Raw genomic sequence first — 13,256 nt, 5'->3', positions numbered from 1 at the left:
CCTCATTAATTTAAGAATACTTGCATCTCCCTTGACAATAATTATTCCTGTAGTAAGAAAATAAATAGGACAAGAGTTATGAGACTTTTAGAAAAGTTCTTGCTTGTACTTCTGGGAGAGACATCTGAGAGTGACTCTCAGGCTAGATACGAACGAGGAAGCATGAAGGCCAGACAAGCAGCCATCCTTTGACCACAAGAGGAAGCAGCCTTAGGATGAAGCTGTGAACTGTGAAACACAAAGAAGAAACAAAGGAAGACCCTGGGGCAATGAGGATTTCATTATGCTGCTAGATTAATCAGACCCAAAGGCTGGAGTTCCTGTTATATGAGCAAATAAATTTCCTTATTTTTAAACATGATTGAGCTGGGTATTCAGTGAAATGAATTCATAAGCATCCTAAATGACATAATGGAGCTCATAACAGCTCTTCTCTAAAAAATGTTCCTACCCTTTTAATCAACTGAAGTTCTTACTTATAAATACCCAAACTCATTCTAGCTAGTTTAAGCAGAAAAGGAATTCATTAAGGGATATTAGATAGCCTACTGAATCTCTCAGAGAGCCAGAGAGTTACCCTTAGAAGATATACATACAAATATCACACAGACCACATTGTGAGGTTCCAGTGAAGATTCACAGCAACTGGCATTGGGTAGGCACCTCAACTTGCCCCACTTATAAGTTGCTCCACTGGACACTATATATGTGAACCTTCACGAGTACTCTGGAATTGGTACACTTTTGCTGCCACTCTCCCCAGAAAATGTATTCAACATGCTGTTTCTTTCCTCATACGCTCTCTTCAGAATGTAAATCTAGCACACATACAATTGACCAGCTGAGTCTTGGTCTTATGCCTGCACCCTAGCTGCAAGGGAGGCAGAAAAAAATGCCTTCTGCTTTAAGGAGGTAGAACTTGTAAGGAGAAGAATTTACCAAAATAGGAAATACATTTGAATAATGGTGGGTGGTCACAGGCCTAACGAAGGCAATAAAGCACAGTGGGTAAGAGTGTGGACTCTGGAGACAGACAACCTGGACCTTTTCTGAACACACCACATATGAACTATGTGAATCTAGACAAAATTATTTAACCCGCTAAATCTAACCCCTTAATTGCAATATGGAAATACTAATAGTACCTACTTCATTTTATATAGCTGGTGTAAGAATTAGATGAAGTAATATATGTAAAGAATTTAGAAGAGTGCCTGGCACACAATATGTGAGATAAATATTAATTATTATTATTTTACTGCTTTTATTAGAAGAATGAAACAGAAGTAGAAAAGCAGAGGCAAGAAATCATGTGGCTCCAGAAAGATACTAAGAGAAAAGCTGCTAGGACAATTAGAGTCTTCTTGGGGTTTGAATTAAAGTTGATGGGAGTGAGAATTTGGTTGTTAACCTAAAATGTGAGTTTAGAACCACAGGTACCATCTTGCCTACCATATACCAAGTCTCCACATGCAGAATAAAGACAAGCAAAGCTGAGAAGTAGAATAGTGTCCTGGATCGAGTTATTCCTAAATTCACAGGTATGTGAGCCAAAATATTCCCCTTTTAACTACAGTGAATTAGATCAATCACTTGTAACCAAAGTGTCCTGACCAATACATCCTTATAGCCTTGTAACAATTTTCCTTTGCTTCACCTAAACTGGCTCAACTTGGTTTGTGTTACTTACAATTAGAAGCTACATAAACAAAGGCCATTAGATTAAGCCACCTGCCTTTGGATTAGCATATTATTAGGCATATTAATATGCTTTTCTTGGACGTCCCTGGTGGCGCAGTGGTTAAGAACCAGCCTGCCAATGCAGGGGACATGGGTTCGAGCCCTGGTCTGGGAAGATCCCACATGCCGCAGAGCAGCTGAGCCTGTGTGCCACAACTACTGAGCCTGCGCTCTACAGCCCATGAGCCACAACTACTGAGGCCGTGTGCCACAACTACTGAAGCCCCTGCACCTAGAGCCTGTGCTCTGCAACAAGAAAAACCACTGCAATGAGAAGCCCACGCACCGCAACGAAGAGTGGCCCCAGCTCACCACAACTAGACAAAGCCCACACGCAGCAACAAAAACCCAACACAGCCAAAAATAAATTAATAAATTTATGAAAAAAAATATGCTTTTCTTTCTCTGACCCAAGAGTCATTCTAATTCTTTAAGATGTGAAATAAAATGGAGACAATTTAATTTTCCAAAATACTAAAGGGGCTGGGTAGACCAAATAGCCCATACTGGCAGGAGCTGCTCCTTACAAAGTATACAGTGGTGAGCAAGCTTTGGCAGCAGTGGCAGGAAAACAAGATGCCAAAAAGCTGTGTAGTGAACAATGTGATCCCTCATGACACCTTAATCTTCTGTAGAGTAACTACATTCATGAGATATTTTATTCAAGAACTTTTCATGAACTCTGATACAGGAGGAGAACCAAGAGAACCACCACAAAAGCAGCAGGAAAAATAGGACAATCCATGGAAAGTTTGGGAAAGGCTTTTTACTATCTCAGGTTAACAAAAGTTGGGCCAAGTTCCCTCATGTCTTTTTTTTTTCTTATAAATAAGTTTATTTTTTATTTTTGGCTGCGTTGGGTCTTCGTTGCTGCACATGGGCTTTCTCTAGCTATGGCGAGCGGGGGCTACTCTTCGTTGCGGTATGTGGGCTTCTCATTGTGGTGGCTTCTCTTGTTGCGGAGCACGGGCTCTAGGCACGCGGGCTTCAGTAGTTGTGGCCCGCGGGCTCAGTAGTTACGGTGCACGGGCTTAGTTACTCCGCAGCATGTGGGGTCTTCCGGACGAGGGCTCAAACCCATGTCCCCTGCATTGGCAGGTGGATTCTTAACCACTGCGCCACCAGGAAAGTCCCAGTTCCCTCATATCTTTGAGGATCAGGAGAGCCCTGATTGACCTCCGAGCTATGAATGATTTCACATATCCATGCTTTACTCCATTGATGCAGAGTTCAGTTCTCAGAGGGCAGTCTTATTTCCATGATTCCTACCTCACAGCGACCTTCACACAATGCTAGTAATGGCTGTTGGAGAAGTGAAGCAATTAAAACTTTTAAAAATTGCCACTGATTGTTTTAACAAACATAACTGGTGAGCTCTGAATCAGGTCAAATAAAGACAAGTCTTGCGAGTGGGACTTTCCAAGGAACTGCCAGACAGGTCAAATAATAAGTTTCCAAGGAACTGCCAGACAGCTCAAATAATAAGTTATCTGGGAAATGGGATTTGGAAGGGGTTCAACGCTATTTTGCTCCCTCCACAGGCTGCTAAGCCACTGGATTTCACTGTGATCGCAGTGGTTTTCTAGACTACCATAGGGCAGGGAGAAAGAAGGGGACTAGAACAAGTTAAAGTGCAAAAAACCTCATTGTTCTTACCAAGATTCAGTTATTTGCCTTGATAAACACTCCCCAATTGTTGCAAGCTTTTGGTTTCCTGAGTTCTCAAAAATTGATTTTGACAATTTTTGCTGTTGTTCTTTTTGATTTAATGCAGCACTTTATATACAGGAAAGTGAATATGTGAGCGTAATTTTGTTTTTTCAATACATGCCACATGGGTACTGTCTCTCTCCTACATGTCATGACCCTCTGCTGCTACTTCTTAAGCCCTCCACAGCATAAATACCCACTAGTGTCCACTGGTGGGAGACTGGCTGGCTCTCACTCAGCATTTGGCACAAGGGACTCTATTGCTACAGAAGCTCCGGAGGTGACATGAAGATAGTCCAAGTTCCCAAGGTTCTGTCACCATGAGAACATTAATTGGGAATTCACAATCTTAAGAAACTAAAATCACTGGAATTAATAAAGAGATCTTTAAATGTCTCACTAGGCTACTTCTATTATAAAATCAAATTTTTATAAAAGGTCATGTGAATTATAATACCTTAAGTAGCATTATTTTCACACTCTATCAAAGTATACGCCTTAGAATGAGACCTTACTTTCATTTTACAGTTGAAGAAATTGAGATTTTCCTTCAGACACTTTCCTAAGAGTACTCAGTAGGTTCACAGCAGAGTCAAGACTCTAATGAGGTCACTGATATTTCCAAAATACATTCCGATTCACTCAATGAATAACAAAGCTTAAGTGCGAGAAAATTCAGCAAACACCAGACTCTTGGACCGGCAACGGCACAGCTTGAGTATCGGGCCAGCTGGTCAACTGGGAGTCTCTGACTTCTTTTTCTCTACCCTTATTTCTGTATACTTTCCCCACCTACCCATTCATCCAAGGGCAAAACTGTCTAATTAACACAGAGCCCGACGATGCCCACGGTGCTGTTTTTGGCTTGGTGGAGCCCGTTTCTGAAGGAAAGGCACGCTCGCCTCTCACTCCATGCCTGGAGACCAGAAACAATCCCTGTGGTGGGATGGACCATTTTAGCTCACCCGTGCTTTCCTTGGCCCGTCCACAGCGCCTTCCGAGCCGCACCAGCATCTCTGAGGTACCCACGGCGCTCTCAGACTTGGAAAGGCGTTTCCGACGCCGAAGTTTCCGCTAAACCGCGCAGTTGCTTAGCAACGCCGCCGGAAGTGACAACAGTCGTAGCCGAGGAACGAAGAACGCGCAGCTGTGGGCTGTGGTGCCGGAGAAGGGAGGATGCGCCTGCGCGGGAAGTCAAGGCCAGGCGTGCGAGTGGGGCGGTCCTCCCCCGCAGGCGCAGGCGTCCGGAGTGGGCGGGAGGACAGAGCCCTCGGAAGCGGCGCCGAGGCCAGAACGGCTGCGGGTCTCTGGCCTGGGTCAGTGACGAGCCCTGGGACCCGGTTGGGCCCGGCCTGGTGCTCCCATCGGCATCCAACGTGCGCCTCTCGGGAAACGACACCCGACTAGGTCCCTGCCCCTGGCTTCTGGATGTACCCGGCAGGTGTGCGGGAGAGCGAGGCCTGGGCTTGTCGTGTGTGACCCACAGACCTCGCGGGGGAAGGTGAACGGCAAAGCCCTCCTCCCTCAACTATAGAAACTCAGGGATTAATTGACAGAAAATCTGTTTTTAAATATTTTGGTTTCTAACGCATGATCTGGGCTAGACGGGGCTTAGTTTTCTTTTTTTTTTTTTAAATCGCAATGTTAAAACTTGGATTATAACATTCATGTTAGAGCCTTTAAGATATCTTTAATTGCTCGGTAAATACAGTATAGTAAATTGAATGTATTTGGAGGACCAATCAGACCTCTAAGGACACAAAACCCTGTTAAGAGTGAATATGGGCTACGTTTCAAAAGATCCTTTTCTAACACGTCGAGGTACAAATAATTACATTACAAGGTAGTTGGCTATGACACATACACATTAGGCATCAAACTGGAGTTGCTCAATATGAAAGGAGGTAAGATTTTTAATCACTGAAGTTCTAACACATAGTTGTACTGTTTTTCTTCAGGTTTTCTATCAGATGATCGATCCATCGTAATAATGCTGGTAAGTATGAAAGGATTAATAAAATATTTGTTGGCAGAAATATAGTTTTTGCACATACAACATTGGTGGTTTTTTGGAATCATAGTTTTAAAAATGTTGGGCTTCCCTGGTGGTGCAGTGGTTGAGAGGCCACCTGCCGATGCGGGGGACACGGGTTCATGCCCCGGTCCGGGAAGATCCCACATGCCGCAGAGCGGCTGGGCCCGTGAGCCATGGCCTCTGGGCCTGCGCGTCCGGAGCCTGTGCTCCGCAATGGGAGAGGCCACAACAGTGAGAGGCCCGCATACCGCCAAAAAAAAAAAAAAAAAAATAGTCAAGAACTGGGAAGAGTCAGAGATTTTACCCTACTTGCATGCTGACAACTTAGGCTGCCACCGTTCTGTAGAAGATGCAGACCCCTAGAACAGTGATGAATTACAGCAGTAGCTGTAGCCAGAATATCAGTAATTTTGCCCCAGTTGCCACAGGATGATGCAAAGAGTGCCAGAAGGCACCTGCACATGGAGTGTGTTGCATTACAGGACAGGAACCCTGAGCTTAGGGCATCCAGATCTTTATTATAATGGACAATAAGCATGCCTTTCAAGACTGTTCACTATACATGCATTTTAAAAAATAAATTTATTTATTTTTTTACTTATTTATTTTTGGCTGCATTGGGTCTTCGTTGCTGCGCGCGAGCTTTCTCTAGTTGCAGTGAGCCAGGCTACTCTTCTTTGTGGGGCATGGGCTTCTCATTGTGGTGGCTTCTCTTGTTGTGGAGCACTGGCTCTAGGTGTGCAGGCTTCAGTAGTTGTGGCATGTGGGCTCAGTAGTTGTGGCTCACGGGCTCTAGAGCACAGGCTCAGTAGTTGTGGCTCATGGGCTTAACTGCTCCACAGCATGTGGGATCTTCTTAGGACCAGGACTGGAACCTGTGTCCCCTGCATTGGCAGGCGGATTCTTAACCACTGCGCCACCAGGGAAGCCCTTACATACATTTTTGAGACGATATCCAGAGCAAAGGGCAGTGAGTACCTTGTAAGATATGCAGAGCCACTAGAGACCCATGGAGATTACCTCCTAACAAAAATTCTGTGGAATTTTAACTAAATTGGTTACAAAAATTATTGAATCTTACAATATTTGGTGTCAGTAATTTGCCAGTTTGGCATAGTGTTCAGGTATCATTTGACTTACAACACCTGGTTCTAACTCTAATCCATGGATCTTTACAGCCAAGTGTATCTAGAATTAGTTATTTACCTTCCATGGCCACCACTCATTTTTTTTCTTTGTTGTGAAATTAAGAAGGTAGCATATGCACTTTGATCTGAAACAGAGCTTAAATTATTCCGGGGAAAATATTTTATTACAAAATCAGCGTAGGAAAAGAATGCACTGCAATTGATGCTACCACTGTATACAGACATTTCTTTTTTAAAAGCAAAAATGAGATTATACTGTAAACATTGTTTTGTGACTTGTTTGTTTAATTTGAACATCTTAACCTTTTACTCACTAAATAAATGGTCTGTTATATGGCTATCATGTACATATCTTATTTAAGCAATCCCCTATTCTTGGATGTCTATGTAGTTTCTAGTTTTCATTATTGTAAAAAAGCACATAGGCTATTGTTAGACCCTGGAAACATTGCAGACATACAAAATATATACTTTACGTGCTTCTGGAGAGAACAGTTAATAACTGCTTCTGGCATTTTAACAAACTGATTTCAAAATAGATTCACTTTCACTAAATCTTTCTACACATCCTTAATTTTTGGAGACATTTTTATTTCAAGTACAGCACTAAATCTTTGAAAGTTTATTGACAACAGAATTTGGTATTTGTCTGTTATTTAATAGGTAAAAAGAAAAACTGGAATCTGGAAATCTTAACATAATCAACCTAACACCTGTGATTTTATCCACTGAATAAGAGTTTATACTCACATAACATTCCCTGTTCTGTATTTAAGGTTTTTGTTTAAACAAAATTTTATTCCTCCCATTGCCATAGGTGCTTTTCTGATGTAAGAGAAAACATATTAGAAAAGGTAAATTTTTAAATATCTTAACTACTTTTATTAATTTTAGGAGTTAAGAAGTCTCCATTCCTTTGCTTGGAATCAGAAGACTTTTTCCCCTGCATATAGAGTAGGAGTAATGTTGGTTAGAAACTGGCTGGTGTTTAAAACTGAAGATTGTCATGACTGTTTAACCTAAGCTCCATGCTGAAGTAAGATTAATTGTCTTGGAAATACTAAATTGGGTAAGTATTTTAAATATAGGTTTATGTTGAGTGGTGGGAAAAAACTAATGGAAAAAGATCCGAAATTAAGAAAAGTACACTTGTAGATAGAAATTAATAGTCAACAGTGGAACTAAGTTAACAGTTGGAACTTTGTTAACTTCAGGCTTATGATACAGCTTATTTGGAGGTTAATAGTGAAGGAATTTTAGTAACTTGTGGCTGATTAAGTCTAGGTTTGAAACACTTTGCAACCAACAATGAGTTACATTTGAAAAAAATTTTTTTAATTGTGTATAAATTCAGAATGCCTAAAAAGCATTTTAATTTAAAATGTGCTTAGGTGCATTACCAACGTGATTGTCAACTGTGCTTTATTGCTATTTATTACATTGTTTCTATGGGAAAGTGATTTCTGCACTTAAATCTCTGGAAGCCAATCAGGGACACCTGGATTAGACATTTAGCAATTCATGGATCCAGGGTATCAGAATACTTCATACCATTATACCATCTAAATTCATACAACAGGAGATACATCCTCTAGGTTTGTTATTCTCCAGATATTCTAAATTGAGAGGCAAAAAATACTTACTCTTATATGAGTCGTGAGCTCATTCTCAGTTTCACCTGCTGGATATCTATCATTATAAACCAGAGAATACATGTAGATAAATGCCATGTTTTCTTTTTTTTTGGCTGTGTCAATCGGGTCTTATGTGCAGCACTTGGGATCTTCATTGCAGCACGTGGGCTCCTCGTTGTGGCGCACAGGCTCTCTAGTTGTGGTGCGCAGGCTCCAGAGCGCTTGGGCTTTATAGTTTGCGGCACATGCATTCTCTAGTTGTGGCCCCCGTGCTCTGCAGTTGCAGTGCGTAGGCTTAGTTGCCCCGCAGCATGTGGGATCTTAGCTCCGCGACCAGGGATCGAACCTGCATCCCCTGCATTGGAAGGTGGATTCTTAACCACTGGACCACCAGGGAAGTCCCCCATGTTTTCTATTTTTAATTGATCTCTTCTTTTTCTTATTGGTGGGGTTCTTCACTTTTCATTTTAGGATTTCTTGCTAAAACTTCAGAATGGTTGTAAAGTAGATCACAGATGGTTAGTGTGTACTTCGAGATTAATGAATGTTTTCATGTTATTAAACATCTTTTCGTCAAAATGACCTACTTAATATTTTATTTTTAAACTGATTAATAGTCGTTATTCTATTTCTTAGGCACTAGAGTGTATTACTAAAGCATGAACTTTGGAGTCAGGCAGACCTGAGTCCAAATTCTAGCTCTGCCATTTAACTAATACTTAACCAACTTAATTAATACTTAAGCTCCAGTTATATATCTTTAAGATGAGGATAATAATAATTCCTACTAAATGGGTTTATGACAGATGATGAGATTGTAAGGTTCTTAGTCCAGTATCTGGCATATAGTGATATCTATAAAAATAACAGTTACTCTTTAAAAAAAATTTTTGTTGTTGTTTACAGACACTAATTGTAGCTTTTCCTGGGAATTCTGTATAATTATCTTTTTTACATGATAATTTTCATTTATACCATCTGTTGATTCATTCCTTTTCTCTTGAGATTTAAGTTAATGATCTTCATTATCTATTAATGAAAACAGAGACTTGAGTAATTGTCATATCAAAAGCAGTGTGATTATTCACATATATCCAGATTATTTGGTACTCCAGAGCTAAACTATCTAGAGAAAATATAAATAAATGTGAAAATTGTTAACAAAAGTTACTTCTAGTGTGGAAGAATTCAACTGACCTCCAGTTCAAGTAATTTGTTTAGACTTTCAAGTACAACATCAAGCAACCATTTGGTTATAACATTGACAACGATGATTTCAAGCTAAAAACCTTTTTTAAAAAATTATTTAAATTTTGCAAGATTTCAGATTATGTTAAATTTGGGCAGAGTTTTGGTTAGTTCACAGAGAATATGTATTGTACATGACCTATTATTTAAAATGAGGCTCATTGTAAACATTTTAAACTAATAAGTTTGTGATTGATAATTTAAAGACAATAAGAATGACTAGCCTACATTTTTTTCTGTCTTATTTTATAACTTTTCTAAATTAAAGTGTAAGGGAATAATTGTTTCATTAGTTCTCTCATTAGATTGCTCTCTAGTTTAATTCTGAGTGCTCAAAGAATCACCCCCTCAGGAACACAATAATACCCTGAGTATCCTTTTTATATGTTCTGTTTTCCATTCATTTAGCATACTCAAATATGAACTTTGCTTCTTAGGAAAAAGTGCTTAAATGGTAGTCTTAGAATGCTTAGTCATTTTAACTTGTTTATATTCACCCTTTGTTTCAGCAGATTAAGAGTAATTTTGTTAAATAGATACTATAGCTAGATATGTAGAACCGAGTATGTTTAGGGAATAATATTTCTTCTTTTCCAGGGTAACCCAAATCTGTTTCTGGAACCATGAAAATTTTGTTGGTTTTTGACTTTGACAATACAATCATAGATGATAATAGCGATACCTGGATTGTACAATGTGCTCCAGAGAAAAAGCTTCCTATTGAACTACAAGATTCTTATGAAAAAGGATTTTGGACAGAATTTATGGGCAGAGTCTTTAAGTATTTGGGAGATAAAGGTGTAAGAGAAGATGAAATGAAAAGAGCAATGATATCAATGCCTTTCACTCCAGGGATGGTGGAACTTTTAAACTTTATAAGAAAGAACAAGGATAAATTTGACTGCATCATTATTTCAGATTCAAATTCAGTCTTCATAGATTGGGTTTTAGAAGCTAGCAATGTTCATGACGTGTTTGATAAAGTCTTTACAAATCCAGCAGCTTTTGACAGCGATGGTCATCTCACTGTGGAAAATTATCATGCTCATTCTTGCACTAGGTGCCCCCCAAATCTTTGCAAAAATGTAGTTTTGGTAGAATTTGTAGGTAAACAGTTACAACGAGGAGTGAATTATACACGAATTGTTTATATAGGTGATGGCGGAAACGATGTCTGTCCAGTAACCTTTTTAAAGAAGAATGATGTTGCCATGCCACGGAAAGGATATACTTTACAGAAAACTCTTTCTAAGATGTCTCAAAATCTTGAGCCTATGGAGTCTTCTGTTGTATCTTGGTCTTCAGGTGTTGAAATAATTTCTCATTTACAATTTCTAATAAAGGAGTAATACGCCAATAATTGAAATGTGTATCAGTTAAGATTAAATACAGCAGCATAAAACTAAAACCCCAAATAACAGTGGCTTTAAAAAAAGAAAAAGTTTTCCCTCTCACTTAAAAGAATTTCAGAGTTAAGTATCTCAAAGTTTCTGTGTTGCTTTACCAACCTCAGCACTTGACTTGCAACTTATGATCCAAGATTGCTGTTCAAGCTCCTTCCCTCACATCAACTTTCTGGCCAGCAAGGAGGACAGTGAGAGAGAAGGTTGCACCCTCATTTAAATTTCACTGGCCAATACATTGTCACAATGCTCCTTCCTAACTGCAAGGAAGGATGAAAAATATAGCTTTTATTTCAGATGGTCATATTCATAAACAGGCCTTTGAAGGCCTGTTTGCTTCTGAATCACTCTTACTCATGATGGACAGCCTTTTGGGATCCTATTCAAAGTAAGGGGAAGGGTTTATCACTGCAGGCCTCATACTCCAATACCTCTTCACCTGGGTCCCACGAAGACTGTCAGGATAGCCACTCAGTATGTCAGATACCACTTACAGAATTGGCCAACGCTTTCACGGAAAAGAAGCTCACCTACCTAAGTTTCTGTGCTTCCTTAGCCGACAGTTATTGTCAGCTCTCTCATGTCTTTAAGCAGATATTTTAAAAATTGTGTTTAGCTATCAGCTTTTCCCGATGTACTCTGTAGAAGATCTGGTCCAAATTACTTGATCTACAACTACTAAAAATGAAAGTATTATTATTATTTTTTTTTGCTTGCATAATTTATAATTTGTTACTGGCCTCAACTTGTAGAGAAATCACAATGTATAAGAGTAAGTGTTTCATAAATAAAATTTAAAAAAAGAGTAAGTGTTTCAACGTAATCTAACCTATTAATTTAAAGCAAAACAAAGTTTACTTTTTCAACCTGGAAAAAAATAGAGTACCAATTTTTTTCCCATAAAATTACATTGAACATTTTTATTTCTGGAGCTTTCTATATGGAAAAGAAAATCCTAACATTATTACGTAAGGGATATTTATGCCTAAAACATGTGAGCCTAGAAATTAACACAGTACTGTACAACTTTCTAGGTCAGCTGATATTTTTCTAATATCCCTATATGAAACAGTTTCTTAAATGTTGAGTATTCCTACAAGCTATATATTGTATCACTCAATATTTCATTGCCAAACAGAAATAACATACTGATTAAATCAGCATTCTGGAGTTACAGTCTGTAATAATGATATAAATTTAAAATACTTGAAGAACATTAATTTGTATTTCATTTCAAAAGGAAAGTGTGAAATTAATGAACACTTGGGCAATAGATACTGCATCCCTATCTCTAAAATTAACTGATTTGGAAGTAGTGTATTCTTATGTGAACTAAGCATTAGGCTTATTTTAAAGATCTGTAACTGCTAGACATACTTTGGAAATAAATACCAAAGAAAGTAAAATATAAGACTAATCTCTCGGGGAATAAATTTAAAAATATAATCTACCTATTAACCATTTTTGGTAGAGTCCACTAGTTGCACTTACCTCAATTTTGTACTCTACTTCTTTCCATTTTTCCCAGGTATATGACCATCTGAAATAAAAGCTATATTTTTCATCCTTCCTTGCAGTTAGGAAGGAGCATTGTGACTAAGTATTGGCCAGTGAAATTTAAATGAGGGTGCAACCTTCTCTCTCACTGTCCTCCTTGCTGGCCAGAAAGTTGATGTGAGGGAAGGAGCTTGAACAGGCAGCTCACCTTTGAATACTCTCAATCCCTGAAATTGGACTGAAGTTATCTAAGATTTTTAGAACTCCCAGGTGCTTGACTAAAGCAAATCTGAACTCTCTTAGAGGAAATTAATATCCTTAGTATGGTGGGCAGACTCTAAGGTAACCCCCCATGATCCCTATAAGCTCGTATTCTCTGTGTGTGGGGGGGGGGGAAGTGTATGTGTGGAGAAGGTGATCTAGGACTTGCTTCTAATTAATGCAATACCACAAAGATGATGGGATGTATCATTTATGTGTATATGATTATATTACATCAGATCCTTATGCCCATCTTGTTAGGGAACTCTCTCCCTTGCTAATTTTAAAGAAGCAAGCTGCCATGTTGTGAACTGGCCTTCAGAGAGGGCCACATGGCAAGCAACTGAGGGTGGTCTCTAGCCAAAAGCAAGAAGTAGGTCCTTGGTCCAACAGTCTGCAGGGAACTGAATACTGCAACCATGTAAGTTTGGAAGTGGATCCTTTCATAGTGGAACCTCAGCTGAGATCACAGCTCAGGCTGACACCTTGATTTAGCCTTGTAAGACCCTGAAACAGAGGCCCTTTGAGCTGTGCTTGCACTCTTAACCCACGGAACCTATGAGATAATAAATGTCTGTTT

General features: G+C 39.3%; 3 protein-coding genes across 8 annotated transcripts in view; 2 read left to right on the top strand and 1 right to left on the bottom strand.

The window, feature by feature from the left end:
* The window catches only part of CFAP210 (cilia and flagella associated protein 210), a 36,935-nt gene extending 32,333 nt beyond the window's left edge, over window positions 1-4,602 (bottom strand). Inside the window, exon 1 of one of the 3 annotated variants that reach the window (XM_067741597.1) lies at window positions 4,416-4,602. In XM_067741597.1, coding sequence (XP_067597698.1) covers window positions 4,416-4,464 — 49 coding nt within the window. In that variant the 5' untranslated portion in view covers window positions 4,465-4,602. The remainder of the gene's footprint in view (window positions 1-4,415) is intronic. The other 2 variants (XM_067741598.1, XM_067741596.1) reach the window with 2 other exon arrangements.
* A 150-nt stretch (window positions 4,603-4,752) lies between these two features.
* Window positions 4,753-10,875, top strand: PHOSPHO2 (phosphatase, orphan 2). 3 transcript variants are annotated; one of them, XM_067741606.1, is made up of 3 exons: window positions 4,753-4,891; window positions 5,409-5,446; window positions 10,113-10,875. In XM_067741606.1, the coding sequence occupies exon 3, from the start codon at window positions 10,139-10,141 to the stop codon at window positions 10,862-10,864; it is 726 nt and encodes a 241-aa protein (XP_067597707.1). In that variant the 5' UTR covers window positions 4,753-4,891; window positions 5,409-5,446; window positions 10,113-10,138; the 3' UTR covers window positions 10,865-10,875. The 3 variants fall into 3 exon arrangements, with proteins under 3 accessions (XP_067597707.1, XP_067597706.1, XP_067597705.1); XM_067741605.1 differs by having other exon boundaries at window positions 4,857-4,951; XM_067741604.1 differs by lacking the exons at window positions 4,753-4,891; window positions 5,409-5,446 and adding an exon at window positions 7,563-7,702.
* KLHL23 (kelch like family member 23) overlaps window positions 7,562-13,256 on the top strand; it is a 51,875-nt gene continuing 46,180 nt past the window's right edge. The window contains exon 1 of one of the 2 annotated variants that reach the window (XM_067741594.1): window positions 7,562-7,702. The gene's annotated coding sequence lies outside the window, so the exon portion shown is untranslated. The remainder of the gene's footprint in view (window positions 7,703-13,256) is intronic. The other variant, XM_067741595.1, reaches the window with a different exon arrangement.

This window comes from Pseudorca crassidens, chromosome 6 (assembly GCF_039906515.1).
Source record: "Pseudorca crassidens isolate mPseCra1 chromosome 6, mPseCra1.hap1, whole genome shotgun sequence".
Lineage (NCBI taxonomy): Eukaryota > Metazoa > Chordata > Mammalia > Artiodactyla > Delphinidae > Pseudorca > Pseudorca crassidens.
The sequence above is the reverse complement of the archived record's forward strand: the minus strand, read 5'-3'. Positions and strand labels throughout refer to the sequence as shown.

Bases quoted from the DNA above. Each gene is read 5' to 3' on its own strand.
- PHOSPHO2 (XM_067741606.1), top strand. From the start codon at position 10,139: ATGAAAATTTTGTTGGTTTTTGACTTTGACAATACAATCATAGATGAT.